This window comes from Podarcis melisellensis, assembly GCF_964234715.1.
Source record: "Podarcis melisellensis genome assembly, chromosome: 3".
In the NCBI taxonomy this organism is placed as follows: Eukaryota; Metazoa; Chordata; class Lepidosauria; order Squamata; family Lacertidae; genus Podarcis; species Podarcis melisellensis.
The window spans coordinates 62,882,927-62,905,443 of record NC_138530.1 but is presented as its reverse complement, the minus strand read 5'-3'; the positions used below and the strand labels follow the sequence as shown (position 1 = coordinate 62,905,443).

Genomic DNA, 22,517 nt, shown 5'->3' with positions numbered 1-22,517 from the left:
AGAAAAGACTAGGCAGCCAATGTAACCAAAACATAATAAGTTTGATATGATCTGAACAGCTAGCTACCCCAAGCCTATAAGCTTCTGCACCATATGCAGTTTCTAAACTATCTTCAAGGACAGCTCATGTACAGCATAATACAGTAATCTAGCCTGAGCATAACCAAAGTATTTGTTGTTGAGAATAAGTGAGCTTTCTCTAGATAGGGGTGTAGCTGCCCAACCAACGTAAGATGGCAAAATGCCCCTCTGCCCACACAGATGTTACCTGTGCATACCTTGCCCTTCTGTGGAAGCACAAACCCATCTACACCCAGATGCAATTCTCCATCCAATCAGATTTCTCAGGCCATAGTTCTTCCCTCATCTGGATTAAATTGCTTGACCTCATCCCACCCCAAACTGTTATTATTATTAGTAGTAGTAGTAGTAGTAAAATTTGCATACTGCTCTATACCCTCAGATTTCCCAACTGGAATTTCCCAATATTGGATCATTTTTTTCTTAATCTAGGCTGAGTTTATACAGGTTTATACCACAGGAATCATATTATTCTGAGTAATGACATATAATTTTAAAATTATTCATTGTTGTCTCTTGTTTACCTTGGAAAAATTCTCAGAATACAGAAATGTGCTCAACAGCTAGATTTAATGTTGATGGTATTTAACCATCCTGAGACCAAGTTCAATTTGTTCCATGTAACAATTTTTGGCTCAACAAGACTCCGGCAGCTGGGCTTTAGATTTCATCATGTTCAATACAAGCAACAACTTAGAGAATGTGCATCAATCGTGACTAATTTAAGTCCTACTGATTTCAATGGACTTCTGCTGCCAGAGTTCATTAGGTGAATTCTGCCCATAGTGTCTATTAGCAAAATAAGTTACAAAAACCATATATCTTACCTCTCCTCCAATGGCCCAGGCAAAAATAACTGTTTCACAGGTGAGGAATGAATCTGGCATGTTTGGATGATAGCACTCATGCCCATAGTCCAATACACTATCATTCAGACTGCTGCTACATTGATAGAGTAGAATGTGATGAACCAAATTTTCATGGCCTTTCTGTATCAATGGTTCAACCTGTTAATGTAATAAAAGTCAATGAATTTAATACTGTTTTATCTTAGCAAATGTTAACAGCATTTGAAGAAGCAGGCCCCAGTCTAAATAGCTACAATCACAATTATATATTAGTGATATAATGAAAACGTTTAAATCATTTTGTGAAAAATTACACGTCTGACTTGGTGTTTGGTTTGCCCTGACTTGGTGTTTGGTTTGCAGATTATTCATGTGCCTTACACATTGGGAGGGATCATAACTCAATGGTAGATTACACAGTTTGCATGAATTATTTTTCAGGTTCCATCCCTGTTTGTTAGCTAAGGCCAACCCATCTAACCAGAATGTTCTCTTCTCCCATCCTGAAGACATCCTGGATAGGCATGCTTCCATTCTGCAAGCATGGGAAAAGAATAATAGAATCATAGAATTGTAGAGTTGGAAGGGACCCTGAGGATCATCTAGTCCAACCCCCTGCAAAAAATGAAGAGAGTCTGTGGATACATGTAAAATGGATGGCTGGGGAGTGTGATATGGCACAGCAAAGCATATACTTCTTAATAATATAATTATGTTATACTAAGACATAACAGCAACAACACAGACTTTTATGGGTATGGTGAACAAGAGCAGGACCTTGATTCATAGTTAAACTGGGGAGGACTTTGAGTAAGGCCTCCTCGCTGCTTTATTCTGCCCTGTAGGAGCTATCATGGTACCGCGGAAGCGAAATAAAACGACAACCAGTTTTCACACACTGATCATTTCAAAGTAAGTACAGTAAAGATGCAGGGTTGTATCTCAGATTTCTGTAGTTTCCGCCATCTTACATGCCCCCATGTAAAAGGACAGGTGCTCACACTATAACTAGTTTCTGAGCTATCAGAAAAGGGAAGAGTAGAAGCATAAATGAAACCCGCAGTTACATTGCCCTAAAACCAATGGCAGTTTTTTAAACTGAATGCTACAGTGTAACAATGATGACAAAATCCACCTACTTTTGATACAAATAAAATAAGACGGGAACCAGCAAAAAGGCTAGGAGGATGTTCTATTGATCTCTGCTTGAAATAACGGAGTACTTGCCCAAACGTGTGATACACCCACCTGCCTCTAAAGGACACCGACACCTTCTGTTCTTCTACTCAGAACTTAAAGCAACAACAACAACAACCTCTCCTTCAAAGCAATGGATCATCACCAAAGTTGGCAATCCTTTCACTGTCAGTTTCCTAAACATCAATTCAAACAAGTATTCTTTTGTTCGGTTCCCTTTCTATTGAAAAAGAGAATCTTCCAAAAGGTAAACAGTTTATGTATAACGCCCTTCTGCCTTTGCCAGACATTTTGCAGGAGGCTTTGTAGTCTCTCTCTCTCTCTCTCTCTCTCTCTCTCTCTCTCTCTCTCTCTCTCTCTCTCTCTCTCACACACACACACACACACACAGAGAGAGAGAGAGAGAGAGAGAGAGAGAGACAGAGACAGAGAGAAACATTCATGAGAAACATCAGCCCATTAATTTGACAATAATTATATAAGGTGACAAATCACTGTCTTTACAGCTGGACAAGAGGCTGAAAATAACCCCTTAATTATCTGACTTGTGTAAAAATGCATGCAAATATATATTGTAAATATATTTTTCATTACCCATTAAAAGATATGGCAGTTACCAAAAAAACAAAATCCTTTCAAGCTTAAGATGACAAGGGTGAGAATTTCAGGACATAATAAAATGAGACTTTTATCTCACATGCATACATTTTCTTCTACAGAACCTTTTAAATACCTGGTGGTTATATGTTGTGTTTTATGAAATGTACTGTAAGAGCTTTACAGGGCTATCATCCATGAGAAGTATCCAATTCTGACTGATACAGCACTTTTGTCTTTATATATTCAAAGTACACTCAAGAGCAGCACCGAAGCGGGTGAGGAGACAGAATGCAAGCAGCCCTTCTACATTTCTGTTATCTGTGTGGCTGTGGCTATTGCTATCACAGAGCTAGTGTGTTGGGGAACTGCTTCCTCCCAATGCTTACTCCACAGGTGTGGTATCAAGAGTATCTCACTGATGCTCTTTGCACACAAACCTATTGCCATGTTGAGCACTTGAGCACTTCCAGTACATGTCAACACCTGCTGCAGAATATGAATGTGTCAAAGACCAATCGCTGTTACTGCACTTCTCCCATGGAAAGAAAGAAGCATAATGAGCCCTGGGCCAGAAAAATATCAGCAGCAATTAAATGTGGCAATGACAAGTGGTTTGAGTGTACACGCTTGTGGATGTGTCTATAGGGAAGGCTTGAATATAACAAGAGAGGCATTTGTACCTATTCCAAGGACAGGCCAACTCAGTCTGTACTGAGGACTGAAAGAGCTAGACAGAGCCAAAGACAGGGAAGAACAGGGTCGGATTTAGGTTTGATGAGGCCCTAACCTATTGGAGGTAATGGGGCCCTTTATATGTCCAGCTGTCCTTTGTCAACAACAAATTGTAACTGTTTTTTTGTGTTGAATATATGCTATATGGTAATTTCTGGACCTAATACGTATCTAAAGCCATTTGCCACTGCTGCTGTATGGAGGTTTCATTTTATTTGTTGTTTATCTTATATTTTGGAAATGTACATCCAGGGGTTTTTTCCCTTTAATTTTTTTGGGGTCCACAAGAGAGCGGGGCCCAAAGCTGTAGCTTGTTTAGCTTATATGTAAATCCGGCACTAGGTAAGAACATAATAAGAGCTTGCTGGAACAGACCAATGGCCTATCTAGTCCAGCATCCCGTTCTCATAGCAGCCAAACAAATTCTTCCCTTTCCACCCCAGTGGAAATGACATACTTTCCTTAGCTACCAAAGTAAAAGTAAGAGATGGTACAGGGGCAACTATGGAGATTTCTTACACGGCTACTTCCTTCCACGACTCTTATATGCCCTACTAAAATTCAGGTACAGGCTTAGTCCACAATTTTGCCCACACAGCCTCAGGAACAAATCTATTTTGCTATTAGCTCTATTCTTTGCCTTTGCAGAGTCCACTGGGCTTTTCCCTCTACACATCCCAAGGTCTCCCCAGCCAGAGGAATATTTGAAATCAAAAATTGACATTTGACAACCCTAAGATCGTGACCCCCATCACCGAGAACAGAGGAGTCAGCTGCTTTCTGTCTCTTCATCTTCCTAGGCACATCTTGGGTTATTTATATTATGAGTGCACAGCCAGGGGCATGTGCATTTTATTTACTAGTGCCTAGTATAAAAAGATTCTCTTGCATTTTTTCTTAACCTTAAACAAGCTGGTCAAATATTATACACCTTGCTGCTGACATCTGTAAGAGCTGAAGTAATGCTAGGATTCTGTACTCTCTGAAATGCTTTGGAGTCTGTGTTTGCCTTCTTAATAAGCATGTTTTCATTTTAACCAGAAGTAGTTAAGACATTGGGTGTATTAACTTGTTTTTTCTGGGAGAAACCACCTACATTCCTTGCACTTACACTACCTTAGGATATGTGGTGTAGACGAGTTGACAAGAAAATCAATAACTGGAAGAAGGAAGAGGTTTAGAAGCTTTTATAAATCTAGTACTCCACTGTGAGTACTAGATTTCCAGACAGCCTGGTATATGAAATGGCTTTGGTAATAACAGTAACAAATTATAACAAGAACTACAAGAAAATGTCTTTTAAGTTGGAAGGAAAGTAAGACAGACTCCTTAGGTTCTCCATAATTGACAAAACACATGATGAAAACTAATCTAGGATTTCAAGGAGAAGAAATTGTGATGAAACTCCCTAGTTTGTTCTTCTATTTACAAAATCATTCCTAACAGTTCTTTTCCAATAATTATACAGTACAGTAAGCTCACAACTTACACACATTTAACTTTGCCACATTCAGCTTTATGCATGGGGCAATTTATTTATTTATTTATTTATTTATTTATTTATTTATTTATTTTAAGGGCTGGAAAGAAGGTGGCTTCTGGGGAAAATGCCTTTGGCAATCTCACCCGCCATTGAATCCAATGGTTTTTGACTATATGAGATTTTGGCAATCCCTGGAACCTAATCCCTGTGTAATATGCAAGCTTAATGTATGCTGTTTTAAAATTGGAAAGGAATAATGACATCATGGATATGTAGTTAGTTTTATTGTTAATTATATTTCACAAGTTTGTGGACTAAGCAAAATAATAAGGATTTGGTAAAGAATTAATTAGCATACTTTCATAATTCACAATATCAATCTTGGGTGATAAACTAAATGGCTAAGCAATATAACTAGCTGCAGAGGGCTGTGCCCCTTTTGAGAGTAAATATACAGTGTTTCTAAGCTGCAATGTATTTGCTATGTGTTGATTGATTTTATATATCATGAAATATTTGTGTTTGTATTTAGAACAAATATTTTTTCCTCTGCAGTTACCTGCAAGATTACACTTACTCCCTTGCTTCCCCCCAAATACCTTTTGCATTCTATATGTTGCTAAAATTTCAAAATAAAAAGGCAACTGTCAAGTTCAAGTTCCATGAACAAGTTGGCAAGAAATACTGCAATGTCACCTATAACTCTGATCACAGGCAATGTTCTTTGTCTGCCTGACATTCCCTCATGCTAGAGGCTTGATGCTGAGACCCTCAAACAGTTACTATCAAAATGCAATTAGTATGAATTTAAAGGAGCCAAAGAATGAAAAACACATTTTAAAAAATATTCTTTCCTATAAGGCATCTCAAAATTATGTGTGATACTAGTTCTGATTAGGTTCTTTTATGCATACTGCAGCCACACAATCATATATGTATCAATGGGAGAGCATCTGGGTGGATGCTTAAGGCATTGGGGGGGTGTGCAAAACTATAGGAGCATCCATATGAAAAGAAAAAAATATATTTCATTGGGGACCAGGGTCCATCTTTTAAGATACGTGTGTGTGTGTGTGTGTGTGTGTGTGTGTAGCCAGTGGGGCTTCAGGTGCACATTTTCATCATGATGTTTACCCCATTGGTAAAATTTGTCTTTTGATCCCCCCCCATATTTAAAACCAATATAAAGCATAAGTACAGTGGTACCTCGGGTTAAGTACTTAATTCGTTCCGGAAGTCTGTACTTAACCTGAAACTGTTCTTAACCTGAAGCACCACTTTAGCTAATGGGGCCTCCTGCTGCTGCCGTGCCGCCGGGGCACAATTTCTGTTCTCATCCTGAAGCAAAGTTCTTAACCTGAAGCATTATTTCTGGGTTAGCGGAGTCTGTAACCTGAAGCGACTAACCTGAAGCGTATGTAACCTGAGGTGCCACTGTATTAGTAGGGCTCTATGCCGCACACTGTTATGAATCAATACAATTCTCAGAACAAAATAATGTATGTGCCACAACTATTTTGTCTTTCCATCTTCAAAGAGATTGTGAAATAACATGTCAGAGACTTTCCCAAAGGCACATTTATGCAACATTTTACCAGAAATTGTTCCTTTTGGGTTGAAATAAACACTGCTTACTGGCAGTAAAGAGAAACAATGTTCTTTGTGGCTGGCCAGTTCATCAAAATTACAGTCCTTTACATAACTGCAAAATGAGAAACAAGAAAACAGCCAGATGTCTAGTTATTTGTTTTGCATGACAAGCTTTCTAGGGAGAGATTTGGTTTGAACCGTTATTCAGCATTAGACAGATTCCAAAACTGTTTTAAGCTCTCTCTCCCTCTTCCTCTCTCTAGATATCCTTTTGTCATATTATCTTTAACTAATTAACCTTACAATCCAATGGTCCTTGGTGGGATTTCCCAGGGCTCACAGGAAGTATGAAATTTCCCTGTACAAGAATGGAGAAAGAGGGAGAGGAATGGAGGGAGATCAGACATTGGATGCCTCCGCCACACTGAGGAAACCTCCTTGGCCCTGGCCCAACTCATGTCACGCTTCCAACATAGGTAGGGCTGAAAAGGAGCAGGCACAAAGGATATATAGGATATATTTCAAAATAAATAAATAAATCCGTGCTGGACTTAAGTATGTGTAGTAAGAATCTAAATCAACGGCAATTTTTAACTTCCAGATTGTTTTGTGATTACCGCATTAGAAAAAAAGAAGCCTGGTTGCTTCCTTCTGCCATCACTCACCCAGGGCTCGTCCCAGTTGTCCCATGCCTAGAAAGCATGAATGCAAGAGATTTTCCTGTGAAAACCCGCTCTTTAGTGCTGAATTGGAGCAAATGTCAATCAGCAGAAAACCTGATTAATGTTTTCTCCGATTCGGCAGCAAAGATTGGGATTTCCCAGGGCAAAGCAGAAGTGTGGACAAGCCTTTAGCTATTCAACAACTGCTCCTGTCTAAGCAAAATAAACATTCCATCTATGCTTTATAATAGCTTTGGAAGTACTTTGTTGTACCTTCTGGGAAGCATACATACAAAATAATGGCAGAAACAGGGTGAATGTCACAGTGTTCCATATATTCTGTGTTACTAAATACTAAATACTAATAGGGCATACGGAATAGGATTGAAAAAATAATGTAACATTTAAAATGTCAGCTGGAATGGGTATCAGATTTAGAAAGGATTACAAGCGCAGTATGCAAACAAACAGAAAATCAGGAATTTGTCATTAAACAACAAAAAAAAAAACTTCAGATGGCTGAACGTACACATGGAAGCCAGACCCTTTTCCAGGGTGACATCAGAAAGACATGGAACTTTGCTTATTATAATATCCCATCTCCCCCCCCTTTTGTTTGCTTTTCTTCTTTTGAAGTTGCAGCTGTAAGCTGTGTGCATGTGTGTGTACTTTAACAACTATTCGTCCAAAATTTGAGCAAGTGAAAAAATGATACTCACTCAACATTAATCTCATCTCTCAAAAATGATTTGGAAGATTTGGTCAACTGAAAGTAGGAATGTAACTAAGCCATATGCTAAGTGTTCTGCCTTGCCCCCTAGATCCTGAGGTCTTCTAGAGGGTCCTGCAGTAGGACCCTCTAGCAGATCTCCACACTGCCAATGATCTTAGGAGATGTTGGATCTGGACTGCTGAGGCTGCTGAAGAGGCCAGACACCATCTTGGCTCTGCAACCTGCAAGACCTGCTCCCTGCCTTGCACGCCTTTCCCCATCTGGTCCGGGAGGGTGCTGTTGTGAGGTTGTTGCTGCTGTTAATGCTATTTTTGCATTTTTATTCCGATCTTATGATTTATGTGGAAATTGTTCGGTCTGGTTGTACACTTTTTGATGCTTTGTTGATTGCTTATGACTACTTTTTCTATGCTTGTAGGTAAGTAATCTTAAAAGTACGTTGTAAGCCACCTTGAGCATGGTTTTAACTTTGGAATGGTGGCATACAAATAAAATGATAGATTGATTGATTGTCATCCTTGCCCCTGGGCTGGAGGCCATCATATCAGCTGCCTGGGTTCTGGGCCACTTCTCAGACCCCTACACCTCACATCTGCCATAGGGTCACAATGCTCATTCAACTCAATGGACTTAAGTTACTGGAATTAATTTATTTCAGTGGGTCTAGCCTGACTTAGATATCACCCTATAAATTTATTGTGAAAGAATCAGAATCCATCTTGAGCATAATCTTTTTAAATGTTTTTAGAACCTTCAGCTGTAGATCATCTTCAGTGTTCTTAGTTACTTTGAGCCTTTGAGGATAAAGTGGGTTGTAAGTCAAAATAAATAAATAATTTTGGAAGTTTAAAAGGCATAGCCAAGCTTGCAACAAAGAGAAAATCCATCAGATCAAAGGACCCATAAACAAATAAGAAAGATTTGTGATATTCAGCTGAACATTTTACAGACAACTTGATTTTATGGAGCTGTGAGAGCTTTGAACAGGTAGCAAATGCTTAGAATGCAAAACTTCACATCACTTTTTTTTGGGGGGGGGTCCTTTTCAGGAAAAAAAAGTGATGCAATTTGCATCAAGCAAGATGCAGGGCAGGCCACAGAATAATAAGTAGGTACTGTCTATCATTCAAGATAAGAAACAGTGCTCCCATTAAGTATCAAATGCTGTGGCTGCCCCTTTGGCTTCCGATCAATCATGCTCTCAAACTGGAGCCCCTTTGTGTTTTGCGCGCTGTTGGATTTGGCATTACTAATACGTTCCTGTGTCAAAAAGCCTAGTTACCCATGGTAACAAGATTTTTGAGAGTCTCTTTTTAATGAGACTCTACTCTGAATCTAAAAATTATGTTTAAGTAGCATCTGCTAGCCTGTTCCAGGGCAGATAAAATATTTTGGCAACTTGTTCTTGGCCCTGTCAGAAGCACAGAATTTTGCACTGCCTGCCTGCCTGTCTCTATTTAAAAGTATTTATATGCAACCCAATGAGGAAGTTTTGGGAGCAGTTTACAACAAACATAAAAACAGATAAAAAAATACAATAGAACAGGTCAACAGTAAATACAAAAACAAATAAAAATGCAACAGAACAGGTCTATCTGCTTCTCTTGCCACCCATCAATACAGTTGCTACTCATTTTCACACTGTTTTATGTGCTTTACTGCTAATCTGGAACAAAAGAATTTACACTGAATCTCTTTTGCCATTCTGTTGCCTTTCAGCCAGTTTAAGGAGTTCCTTTTGGAGCTTTTTGCACAAACCCCCAAATAATTTGGTGTCATTCACGAACACGGCTTCTTTGAACAGTTGGATAGCCTACCAGCATACAAAGCTGTCATATACCATGTCAGACCACTTCGAAATACTAAATGAATGTGGCTTCTCAGAGCTTCAAACAGGGATTTCACCCAGTCCTATCTGGGATTTATTTATTACATTTATACCCCATGCTTCCTTCCTGGAGCTCAAGGCAGTATACATGGTTATTCCTCTTCCCATTTTATTCTCAGAACAGCCCTGTAGGACAGACTGGACTGAGAGACAATGACAAGCCCAAGTGACTGGCTCAATAGGTTGCCATTAGTATCACATGTGCTTGTGATAGTCATCTATGTCCTTACATGCATAGCCTCCTGCTGCAGGATAATGTTGATGGGGTTAAATCGGGTTAGAAGGGGTGCAAAATGGAAGGTTGAAATAAAGAAATGATTCCTTTGAAAATTATGAAGAGCACCTACTATGTCCAGACCCTCATCTGGAAGTTGCAGTTAGGATGGTTAAAAGGTCAAGCACACAAGTCAAAGGCCACTCATGACATCTGTTGATTTAAGAAACTTGCCAAAACTAGGTGGGTACAGATTACAGTAAATGATGTAAACTTAGTGAAAGACCGGTGCAACTTAGGAGGTCAACTTTTTTAGCCATGACAGCTGGTTGTAGTTACTGGCCATAAAACTGAATTGTGTCAGCATCTCAAATTTTCTCCCCCACCCCTTCTACCTAGCCAGGTTCAGGAGAAGTTCGCAACTTGGATGAAGTGGAATCTACTTAAATTACCAACTACAGTGATCTTACAGAGCAATCAGAACCTCTGCCTGGAAGTGGTTGGCGTTGATGCAACACAGTAGATCACAGCTGCATCCACAGCCCCATCACTGGAACCATACTGTGCCTATCAATTCCCCAAACACCCTGTTTCAGGCTTTTTCCATGGACTTCTGCCCACAGGGATACCACTAGTGGTAGCTTCCAATCCATGTGCCATTGGGGAAAGTGTACAGGGCACACTTCTTGCTGCCAGGGCTCATGTTCTGCTGCCAGAATTCCCCCACCAGCAGCATGGCAGATTAGGAGGTGGGCTAGCTCCAGCCATCCTTCCCCACCCCCCTTCTAACTCGAGACTGAACAGGTGTTGAAATATACAGGAGAAACAGTTTCCAACTCATTCAGCTGCATCTTAATACTTTCATCATGTGAACTAATGTGAAACTGTGGTACTTCGTAATTTGTGGTTACATATTAAAAATGTGTGTCCTTGTTAACATATACTCCTGGTATCTGTTTATTATCTAGGTACCAGAATCAAAATGAAGTCTGTATCTAAGAACGGAGAAATAAAAATCTTCCTCCATCACAAAAGGTATTTGTGCCAGCCATGTAAGAGCCCCTTATACCATCTTCAGTTGGCATATGAAGGGCAAAACAATAGTCCCCCCCCCTTAGATTTCTGTCTAACAGAGGATACTCCCTTCTTCAATATCTATAAAATGTATACAATTTGTAATCTTCATATATTCATTTAAATAAAACAGATACCCAAGAAAACAATAAGAGAGGCACACACAATATTTTCGATAGTAGCTATTTAATAGTTTTAGTGAAGGACTTGAGAGTCTTAATTTTCATTACATGGGAGCTAGTATTTAAGAAAGCCTTGAGTGGTATACATAATGCATAGGCTGGGTTTTTTATTTTATTTTAGAACACTCAGGACATTAGTACTATATATAGGCAAACATCAAATGCATGGAATTGTGCCTCTGGCATCTGTGGAGTTCTGCAACTTAAGCAAACTAAAGCATGATGCAAGTGCACATCTAGCCACAAGACATGTTTGCAGGCATAAATAAGTGTTGTTGGCTCCCTTAAGAAAATTGCATATACCTTGGGTCTCAAGATTTGTAAAATTTCGTAACTCATATGAACTTTTTGATTTATGTAACATATTTAGCTGGATAGGCATTTACTTTCAAAATAAAAGTAGTAGATTAAGAAGTTCAGAATAAGAAGCAAGTCTTTCTGTAATCCTATAACTTCTTTGGTAAACCCACCACTCCTCACAAAAACTGTGGAGTTACATAAAGCCATCTTTGCACAATGTGATTCAGAGATTACAGTAAGCCCGCAATTTACATGGGGGTTATGTTCTGGGAATCATGCCTAAAGCCAAAATCGCGTATAGTCAAAACACATTGGGTTCCATGGCAGGTGGGATTGCCAAAGTCTTTTCCCCTGGATGCCTGCCTCCTTTCAACACCCTTTTTAATTAGGTAAAATTGTTTTGCCAAGCACATAAACCTGAATGCACCCAAGTAAAATATGTGTACATTGCAGACTTACTATACACCAAACTACCTGCCTAGACCCTATACATTTGCCTCAGCATGTTTGTATCATGCTAAACAGTCATAAATGTTGGCACATGAGATCCTGAACATTAATGAACAAGCACAATAAGTCTTGGAATTCCATCGTATCAACTGAAGAAGCACAAGTATATCCAGCAGTATTAAAACAGCTGATGTTCAAAAACAGTATTTCTTAAACTTAACCAAAATGGCTTTTATTTGGGGGGTGGAAGGGGGAGCTGTTTCATCATCATCATCATCATCATCATCATCATCATCATCATTTATTATTTATACCCCGCCCATCTGGCTGGGTTTTCCCAGCCACTCCGGGTAGCTTCCAACAAAGATTTAAAATACATTAAAAATACATTTCAGTACTCCTAATCAAATCCCATTTCGAGGGAACTTTCATATAATCATGTTTCTATCCAAATTAGGGAAAACCATTTACGGGTTGATAGTAATTCTCTCCCCACACACAAACATGCATGGATGACCAACCAAAGCCCTTTTTTTCTTAAACTTCTCTACAGTAAATAAACATAACCAAGGCAGGACATAAAATACAACTAAAGTTAATGCAGCAGTTCAGATTTTTAGATGCTGAAAATATGATCCTCTATTTCATGGATCTTCACTGTTTTTAAAATGTGTGTGCAAAAAAGAAAGCCTTAGCAAAAAGTGCTATCTTATAAATACATACATATATGTATCTTGATGGCATACCTGTATCACATGATGCTTTTCATGTAGTGTAGGTATCTTAAACATTTGGCACCAATATGTTGTATCTTTGTCTGGTATAGGCACCTGTCTTAATAAAAGGAAAAGGAAAGGCAAATATAATATAAAAGTATCTGATTTCTGCTCCCTGTACAGGTAGCTAACAGTTCCACCCATCTTACCCTGATACTTAATAAAAGCAAAACCCAAAGAAACTTACGCCTTGGTTTGTCAAGTCAAAATACGGCAATGAGGGAGCGATAATAGCAGTCTTCTCTGGGTTCAATAAACGAAGACTCTTTGTCCCTCGATTTGAACCATGGTAATTTTGAACTCCTTCTCTAAAGTCTTTGTCATGGTATGCCCATATCACCCTCACTGTGCTTTCCTAGAAAGGAAAAAGGAAAAACTTTACTGATTAAGTATGCAAGAAGATGTCACAGTCAATCATGACAGCTTACCAGATGAATCTGCCCATATATAACAGCCTTTCCTAATGATAGGTACCCCTGCCCGTTCGGGTCAGTCTTGCCAGACTCTAGGGTTGTGCGCTCATCTCACTCTATAGGCTGGGAGCCAGCGCTGTCCGCAGACACTTCCAGGTCACATGGCCAGCGTGACAAGCTGCATCTGGCGAGCCAGAGCCGCACACGGAAACGCCGTTTACCTTCCCGCTGGTAAGCGGTCCCTATTTATCTACTTACACCCGGGGGTGCTTTCAAACTGCTAGGTTGGCAGGCGCTGGGACCGAACGACAGGAGTGCACCCCGCCGCGGGGATTCAAACCGCTGACCATGCGATCGGCAAGTCCTAGGCGCTGAGGTTTTACCCACAGTGCCACCTGCGTCCCTTTCCTAATGATACCCTTCTTATATTTTAGACTACAACTCTCATAAGTCCCACCACCTGGCTAGGGTTGGTGAGAGATAGTCCAGAAAGATTTAGGGATTTAGTAAGGGATTCTTTAGTAGGGGATAGCTGCATTTTATCTTTTTGTAGTTCTATCACTCTGCACTTCATTTTGTTTTGTTTGAATTTGCTGTTTAAAATAGTTTTGTCTGCTTTTTATACAGCCTAAATATGATCAAAAAAGCAGTCTATAAAGATTTTAAATTTTAAAAATCCAAGAACATTCATTTCACCTATACTAAAGCGTTCTGTACTTCAGGCAATGCCTCCTTGTGGAATTGAGATACAGTGGTACCTCTGGTTACATACTTAAACCGTTCCGAAGGTCCATTCTTAAGCTGAAACCGTTCTTAACCTGAGGTACCACTTTAGCTAATGGGGCCTTCCCCTGCGTCTGCGCCGCCAGTGCACAATTTCTGTTCTCATCCTGAGGTAAAGTTCTTTACCCGAGGTACTACTTCCGGGTTAGCGGAATCTGTAACTCAAAGTGTTTGTAACCTGAGGTGTTTGTAACCCGAGGTACCACTGTATTCTGGTACCACCAGAATCTGTAATTAAACAAACTTCTATTAGGCATAGAGCTTTTCAGTGAGAGAGAAAAAAAGCTCAACAACTTTTCTGTCCGGATTTTCACGTTTTGAAATATGGCAACCCTAGCATAGCATAATGGTTAATTGATCCAAGAATGTGAAGCTCACAAACAGCTTGATTTTTTTTGGGGGGGGCAGACTGTTTTATCTCTTGATTCATGATTTAAGTCTTACTCCCCTCTCTCTGAGTCAGATTGATCGTCAACTACTTACTGTTATACTCTTGTCGTTGGGGTCACACGTGTGAAGTTGCCGGCTGAAAGCTAGTATCGTATGGGTACTATTTTCCATGGCATATTCCAGATGGTAGTCCTGCTGTGAGTCCTTTTTCAATGTTCTGTCTGCATTTGTAAAATAATCCTGTTGAAGAAACAAACCTGCTGTTACTTTTTTTTGTTTTGCTTTAAATAATCTGAACTCAACAACCTTTTGAGTTTTCTGGGAAAGAAGTGTAAAAGGATAAGTTGTAATTTTCTAAGAAAGTATTTTATATTAGCAAACAGGAAAACATCAGAATTTAGCCACCAGAATTTATTTTTTAACTGTATGCATATATTTTCATCTGCGCACCTTACAAAAGAGGGAAGGAAAGAGCAGAAAAAGAAAACAAAGCAAATTTCCCAACATTGTCACCATGAAAACATGAAATATATTGTAATCAAAATAGTTACATTAAAAGATCCATGTGAAACATTTTGTACAGATGATACTTCTTTGCATTGCACTTGTAGGTTAGAAGTGTATCCATTATGGTTTTGCTCTACATTTGTAGAATGTATAAACTAACTTTTAAAAGTCTGTTGTTAAAGTGTATCTATTTCAAAGCCCTCTTCTGTTTCATGTTTTAAAATCTAGGAATAACATGTCTGCATTAATGAACAATCTAATACCCCCAATCCTAAACCTATGTTGTTAGTTCCTTCTATTTCCTTGGAACCTACTTCCCAGTCCACATACGGAAGGAAGTTATTCATAACCAAGTCAGTGTGTGTGTGTGCGTGAGTGAGAGAGAGAGAGAGACAGACAGACAGAGAGACAGACAGACAGACAGACAGAGAAATATTAAATAGGAATATGATATTGTTGTACACTTTGTATGTGCCAACCTACAGGAATATTTTAATGTTTTTCTGAGGAAAGATTATCCTAGTTCTCAATGTTAGCAGACATATGATATAATGCATAAGCTGCATTATAGTGTCATTAACCTCTTCACCTCTGAATTCTTTGTCATAATGTGCAGCTGGCTTTCTGAATCCTCTCTAGGTCACCATAAGTCCTGTGACTGACTTAAAATTCTATGATGCTAATTCACAAAAAACCTTCCATAGACTTAGAGACCAGGACAGTAATGCCATCTAATTTTCTCTTCTTAGCTTGTGGGGGCATTTGTGCATTTGTTCCCTATTTTGCTCAGAGTGAGTTTGCCAGGTCCACACTCCAAAATGAGGTGTTGAGTCAGCTGTAGCTACTATGATTTCATATGCATTTTTCCAGCAGTTCTTTCTTTCTTTCTTTTTTAAAAATAAATTTATTAGAGATATATGTAAAAGAAAGGGGTGGGGGTGGGGCAGACAACAGACCAATAAATAAACAGAAACTAAACTCAAACAATTTGGGTGGATAACCCAAGGTATGTATCTCCAAGAAAACCAGTATATATCAGTGGACAAACATTTCCAGTCCGCAAAAGATAACTCATGTGACAGATCAACAAAGATATTGACATTCAGTCAGTTCACTCACCTGCCTCCGGTACCTGCTATGAGGCAAAATATTCTGAATTTACATGTTACCTTGAATTACTCTATTATCATGATCATCAGAGCAGCTTTGTGTAAGGAGTTATTCTCTGCCTGTGATGTAGCACTGTGTGGCTCTGCATCACAGTGGCAACCCCCAGCACTGTATATAACTGTAGTCTGCCCTAACCTCAAAGACATATGTGAAGAACTATGATAATGACTCCTTGACTCCATCAGGATGTGGCTTGGCAACCCCAGGAAGGATAGGAAGATGGGTCGGGGTGGGAGCTGGAAGGTTGGCACCCAGAGATGGAGGAAGGAGGTCCTCCCCTTTTGGCTCTAGAGGCCAGAGAGGTGGAAGTAGATTTGCTAGTTTTCTCCATCCCCCCAACTGTGGACCAGGCACCACCTTTGTAGGTAAGATCACATGCACCCCCCAGACAGAGCAGACATGTGTACCTGTGGCAGACACACAGGACAAGACAGTCTTATGGCAGAGTTTGCCCTGCCTTATCTTTGAAAACTTGGCAGGAGGGGAATGTCACTTGTTGGGACATCTTCGTAGCTTCCATTTGCTTATGGACCTCTTGCCTTGCTCGTGAACCTTGGAATCCTGACTTCTGGGAACTTGTGCTTGTCGCTGAGCTTGTACCACTATGAACATGAACAGAGACATCTTCCTTATTCTGAAGTCACAGATGCTACCAGTGGGAGCCTGTCAATGGCAAGAACGATGTCAGCTCAAAATATTGTGTAAAGAGAGCTTTAGATCACTGCTGACCACATGTGATGTGCTGTTCATCCTGGATGTAGACTATATAATGAGAAAGTTTAGCATGTTTTGAAGTAACGATACTGCCGAAAATCAGCACTTTTTTAAAAAGAAAACTACCGTAAGCAATTATTGGCTTGTGGGTGTAGTCAAACAATTAGATGTCTTTCATGCACTGGAAGTAATTTAGAAATTGAAGCAACACATGGTAAGTTGATTTTACGGATCATAAAAGATGAGGTATATAATTTCCTACAGATGAAGGCATTGATGATGAATTGCTCCTCACATGCTGTTGACCCTGCTCTCACTCTCTCAAAAGAGATTTGCAGTTGATATGGTTTCTGATTAGTGCTATACAAAATGGCAAGGAGAGTACTTTCTTATGGATGTAGTAAAAATATGTAAATAAGCCCTGTTTTATCCTTGAAGAATGTAAGCAGAGCTGCACAAGGAACCTTGGGGGGGGGGGAGGAATCACAGCTGTCATTCTATCCTTGAACAGGTGTTTTTATGGAGAAGATACCCTCCAACTACTTGACAACCTGCAATATACGTTGCCTCCTTCCATTTGTAAAGGAAGTGAGAATAATATGTTCAACTACACTGGGGCACTCCAACACAAAGGGTCACAAGATTATTTGATAGCCTGATTATGCAATTTACCGGGGCATATGGGCCATTATGCTTGTGAGATATAAATTTTGTTCCACGTGAATGCAAATTATGGATGAGTGTTCATTCTGTACCACCCAAGTCAGACTAATACAGTGACTAGTGTGCAAGGTCCACATTCACATTTGGCACAAGTTGAGGGACGAGGTGGCGCTGTGAAGGACGCGGGTGGTGCTGTGGGTAAAACCTCAGTGCCTAGGGCTTGCTGATCGCATGGTCGGCAGTTCGAATCCCCGCGGCGGGGTGAGCTCCCGTCTTTCGGTCCCAGCTCCTGCCCACCTAGCAGTTTGAAAGCACCCTTAAGTGCAAGTAGATAAATAGGTACTGCTTTATAGTGGGAAGGTAAACGGCGTTTCCGTGTGCTGCGCTGGTGCTGGCTTGCCAGAGCAGCTTCGTCACGCTGGTCATGTGACCCAGAAGTGTCTCCAGACAGCGCTGGCCCCCGGCCTCTTAAGTGAGATGGGCGCACAACCCTAGAGCCGGACACGACTGGCCCGTACGGGCAGGGGTACCTTAAGCTCTCAGCTTAACTTACATGGTTATACTGTGAGGGTAAAATGTTAGTCTGAGATTCACTGGAAGGATTCAAATGTAATAAAGAACCAAAAGAAGAATTGCTTCAGGCATTTTTAGGTGGGGAACCATTTAGAATTGGCAGGCTGACAAGTCCTTTATTATCATTTAACCTGGCTTTGGGGAATTATGCAGGTTTACAACCTAACACAACAGAGACCACACCCTGCCCCTCTGGCTGGGTTTCCCCAGCAGGGTTTGATTAATTATAGCAGAGGGTCCCAACCAGGGCTATAGGTATTTTGTGTATCTGTGGAAAACCTGAGAAGAGGGGGGTATCTGTGAGGGATTTTATCTTAAAAATAACACTTGTTTCTACACCTCATGGTAAAAGACTAAAACTTCATAAATTGTGTCTTTTCTTCACAATTTGTTTCAACCTTGTGGAAAACCTCTATCTGTACTCAACACTTCTTCAAAATGGTTGTTGAATTACCGTAATGCAGATTTGAACACATGTTGAAAAGAAGCAGGTCTGCTGTGTGGAAGGCCAGTAAATATGGAGCGAGCTGCCAACTACTATGTTTTGTTCTGGTTTCTCAAGTGTGAATGCTCTTACACTACAAACTCTCAGCCCATAGTTAAGTCAATACCGGGAGGCTTCGTACTGAAATGCCTCCAGCCAAACACCAGCTGACATATAAAGTGTGTGTCACACTGACATATCTCCCCTTACTGCTTTTCTATTTGTTTCTCAGCATTTCTTTGTTTATGTTGGCATGAGTGCATTTAAAAGAAGAATATGGTTCCGTTCACCATTTTCTCGATTTTCAGTTCTGATTGTTCCTCTGTAACATCTCAAAATTGATTGTATTTGATAAAACAAATATTCTTCGTTATGGGTGTCAGCTAACAAGCAAGGGTTGTAATGAACACAGAGCTATCAAGTATTAATGAAGAGCTATTCACAAAAGGATTTATGCCTCAAGTAAGGGCTATTTTTGTGCAAGAATTCAACAGAAGGGTTTGCAATGCAACGTTCTGTAGAACTTGCACAAAACAAGCATTCATAAAGAAGGATTACCCTCTGCAAAAATGGATCTCACAGCTACTGCAGGCTGCGGGTGGGATCACACAATTCCAGATAAGGGCGGAGACCATGGAGGAGGCAAGAAAATGCAAGCTGTGTCAATTCATGAGCAAAAAAGAGAGGGTCTTTCAAAAAGCTAGATGCAAAAATTAGAGCTGCCTTGAGCACTCTCATGGCAAGTAATCCGCCGAGAAACTCACTTTGGCAATATTGCAGTGGCACTATAACTACAAGCGCAGACAGACTGAGCAATTTCTCTGAGGCAGCACCAATCAAGTATCTTTGCTTCACTGCACTGAGGTACATGTGCTTTTTCCATGCTTAAATGTATTCATAATAATAGCTCCACCCGTCTGCAGCTACTTTGCTACCATTGGCCTGCAAATGTGTCTGTAGTGAGTGCTCTCTCTCTTTCTCTTTCTCTTTCTCTCCCCCCCTCCCCCTCCCCCTTAGCTCAACTCTCACTCTTTTCCCACCCCTCATAGAACAGCTATTAAGCATGCTTGAGAGACCACTCTTATTTAGACACAAGTCTTGCACTTTCCAAATAGTTAGAGCTGGGTTCGCACTCTAATCTCTGAGCTCCTGGAATGCTCGGCCACTAATGCATCCTTCCAGGCTCCCTCTCCACTCAACCACAGTTTTTGAAAGAATGTGTGGACCCTTTGTAAAGTTCTTTTTTTGTCTCCATAACATAATTGCACCCTTCAACCTGATTGATCTATTTACAAGGAGTTAGCAGAAGCATCTTTCAAGTTCTGTTTCATCATACCAGATACTGAAGCAAAAGCCCCAGGTAACATCAAGAGGCACACAGAGAGATAATTATTTATATTTTTTATTTAAAAGTTTTCCTGATCTCTAGTACTTGGCATATGTTTTCTTTTTTTGGGTGGGGATGTGGGAAATCAATTCCTGGTGGGGCATTTAAATTTTTTTAAAGTCTATGAAAAAAGAAAGCTCTGGCTTGTTTGTGTATATATGTGTGTTTTTCTTATGTGTAAAAACACTTCAGTTCCACTGTTCAGATCTTCCACTATGAACTTTCACAGATCGATCAGCTAGATGTTGATCTATATCTTCCTTGATGGAAGCAAAGCAGTTTTATCTAACGGAGCATATGAATTGCAAGTTTCTTGGGAGCAGGGCCTTTAAAAAAAAAAAGCCATGTAAAGCACCATATTGTGTGCACCAATATGGTGCAAACATAATAATTCACTTTTGTTTACTTATATAAACATAAGTAAATACTAAAGAAAAAAAGATAAATGCCTACTTCGTGGTAATCGAACCTTTATATTGTCACTAATCTGTGCTAGATGATATAAAGCAGTTTCCTGTGTTCCTACAATGTGGCTGGCTGCTAAGTTTACTCATGAGCCTTTTGTGAGGAACTTTATCAAAAGCATTTTGGAAGTCTAAGTATATAATGTCAACCAGATCTCCCCCAATTGAATACTTGTGGACACACTAAAAGAAATCCAAAAGGTGTGTGACACAAAACCTTCCTTTGCAGAAGTCCTGCGTGTCAAGGTTTGTTCTTTTATGTAACTGCAAACTGATGTAGAAATCTGATGAACTGAAGAGAGTGGGAAAATGAGAAACTGAGGAGAAACAAAAATCTACAGATTCGCCTATCCCTACAAGGGGACAAATATTCAACATTCTATTACTAATAATATTAATTTCTGAATCTGTGCCCATGAAGTGTGAACACAGTGGCGTGAACATTGGGGCTTGTCATCATTAACAATGCTAAAACTTAGGGCTGCAATCTTAAGCACGCTCACCTTTAAACTCAACTGAACACAGATTTAGATACTATGCGTGCTCTGTCAATGCCAGATGAAAAACAGACAGATGAGAGGCAGAAAATTACTTGTATGTCATTGCCTTTTCCTCCAATGAGCATGCTACCCATCTGGTCACTCATCTACCCACCTTAGAAGGGTCTTACATGGACCCAAGTCTTGCCCAGGGATCAACCCTCAAACCTGCTGAATTCAGAACCAACTTCAGCACCAGGCTTCTAACCTGGGAGATAAAGCTATTCATAAAATAGGTCAAATTTTTAAAAACGCTTTTAAGCCTTCTACTACTTTCTGTCTCGCATAGGATTGCTGGCACACACCCTCCCCATAAAAACACACGCCCCGCACATGCCAGAATAACCCCAATACATGTTTGAATGTTTCCTCATATTAATTCTTTTTACAACCCAGCAAGTTCACGGAAAACGGGTAAGGAGGTTTTCCGAAACCTATCCCTTAAGAAGCATTGGTAACAGGGTTGTTTTTTTGTGAACCGCCCCGAAGATCTTTTCATGGAGGACGGTATATAAATCGAAAATGATAATAGTAATAATGGCATGACAGTAATGACTATTCAGGAGAAGCAAGCATGAGATCCCATTTTGCCCCTTGCCCCAAACGGTCGCGATTTGGTGGCTGTCCCGTTGCCTTTCACTGCACCAGCCACTTTATAATGGACCCTCGTGCTCTGAGCAGTGGCGTAGCGTGGGGGGTGCGGGGGGGGCGGCTGCACCGGGCGCAACATCTGGGGGTTAGGGGGCGCAAATCCACGGGTTAGGGGGCACAAATTACTTGCCTTGCCCCGGGTGCTGACAACCCACGCTACGCCACTGGCTCTGAGCATGCACAGAGTGCACGGCTGCCCATTCCACTGAGCAGCTGGAGCCTGGACCCCTAAGGAGCTTGGATCCCTGGTCCTGGAAGGGGGAGCCAGCCCTTCTTCCCCTTCCCTCTCCCCCAATGCACTTGTGAGCCAGACCCCCGCCCCGGATCAGATCGTACGCTGCCCCCCCTCCAGCGCTGTCCAAGGCGCCCGTCCGCCTCACCTGCAGGTAGGGCTTCCCCGCGTCCAAGCCGCCCAGCACGATGTCCGCCGAAGCCATGCCTCCCGTGGGCGAGAAGCCGAAGCCCACGTAGCCCGCCGCGCGCACCTCCAGGCGGAAGGCGATGGAGCTGCCCTGCGCAGCCCACGAGAGCCGGTAGCGGGACGCCCCGTCCAGCACGGCGCTGTGCGGGTAGTGGCGCCCGGGCACGGCGGGCAGCCCCCACAAGAGCAGCAGCAGCAGCGGCCAGCGGCGCATCCTCGTCGCCCGCTGAACCCGCGCCAGGCGCGCACCTCAGCCGACCGCTAAGCTGTGGGGACTGAGCTGGCCGAGGCAGCCTCCTGGCGCCTCCGCCAGGCGCCGCGCCTGCTCATTGGACGGGGCGGGCGCCCGGCGTCACCCCGCCCCCGCGGAGTCAGCGGGCCTCGAGGGCTGAGGAAAGCGCGGGAGAAGGAGGAGGAGGAGGAAGAGAGCGCGACCTGGCTGAGGAGCCCTGAGGAGAGCTCCTGAGGGGAAAGAGCGAGGGGGCAGAAGCTCGCGGCTGGGCAACGAGGAACCCCCTCCTCCCTCGTCAGACAGGCAGAAGTTCAAC

General features: G+C 41.3%; 1 protein-coding gene across 1 annotated transcript in view; it reads right to left on the bottom strand.

The window, feature by feature from the left end:
* Nucleotides 1-22,215, bottom strand: part of MOXD1 (monooxygenase DBH like 1) — a 34,836-nt gene extending 12,621 nt beyond the window's left edge. Inside the window, exons 1-5 of the mRNA XM_081907157.1 lie at nucleotides 21,929-22,215; nucleotides 14,490-14,636; nucleotides 12,998-13,165; nucleotides 12,781-12,864; nucleotides 909-1,088 (exon numbers count right to left, since the gene is read on the bottom strand). Of these exons, the coding sequence (XP_081763283.1) occupies nucleotides 909-1,088; nucleotides 12,781-12,864; nucleotides 12,998-13,165; nucleotides 14,490-14,636; nucleotides 21,929-22,183 (834 nt within the window). The 5' untranslated portion in view covers nucleotides 22,184-22,215. The remainder of the gene's footprint in view (nucleotides 1-908; nucleotides 1,089-12,780; nucleotides 12,865-12,997; nucleotides 13,166-14,489; nucleotides 14,637-21,928) is intronic.
* Between the last annotated feature and the right edge of the window lie 302 nt (nucleotides 22,216-22,517).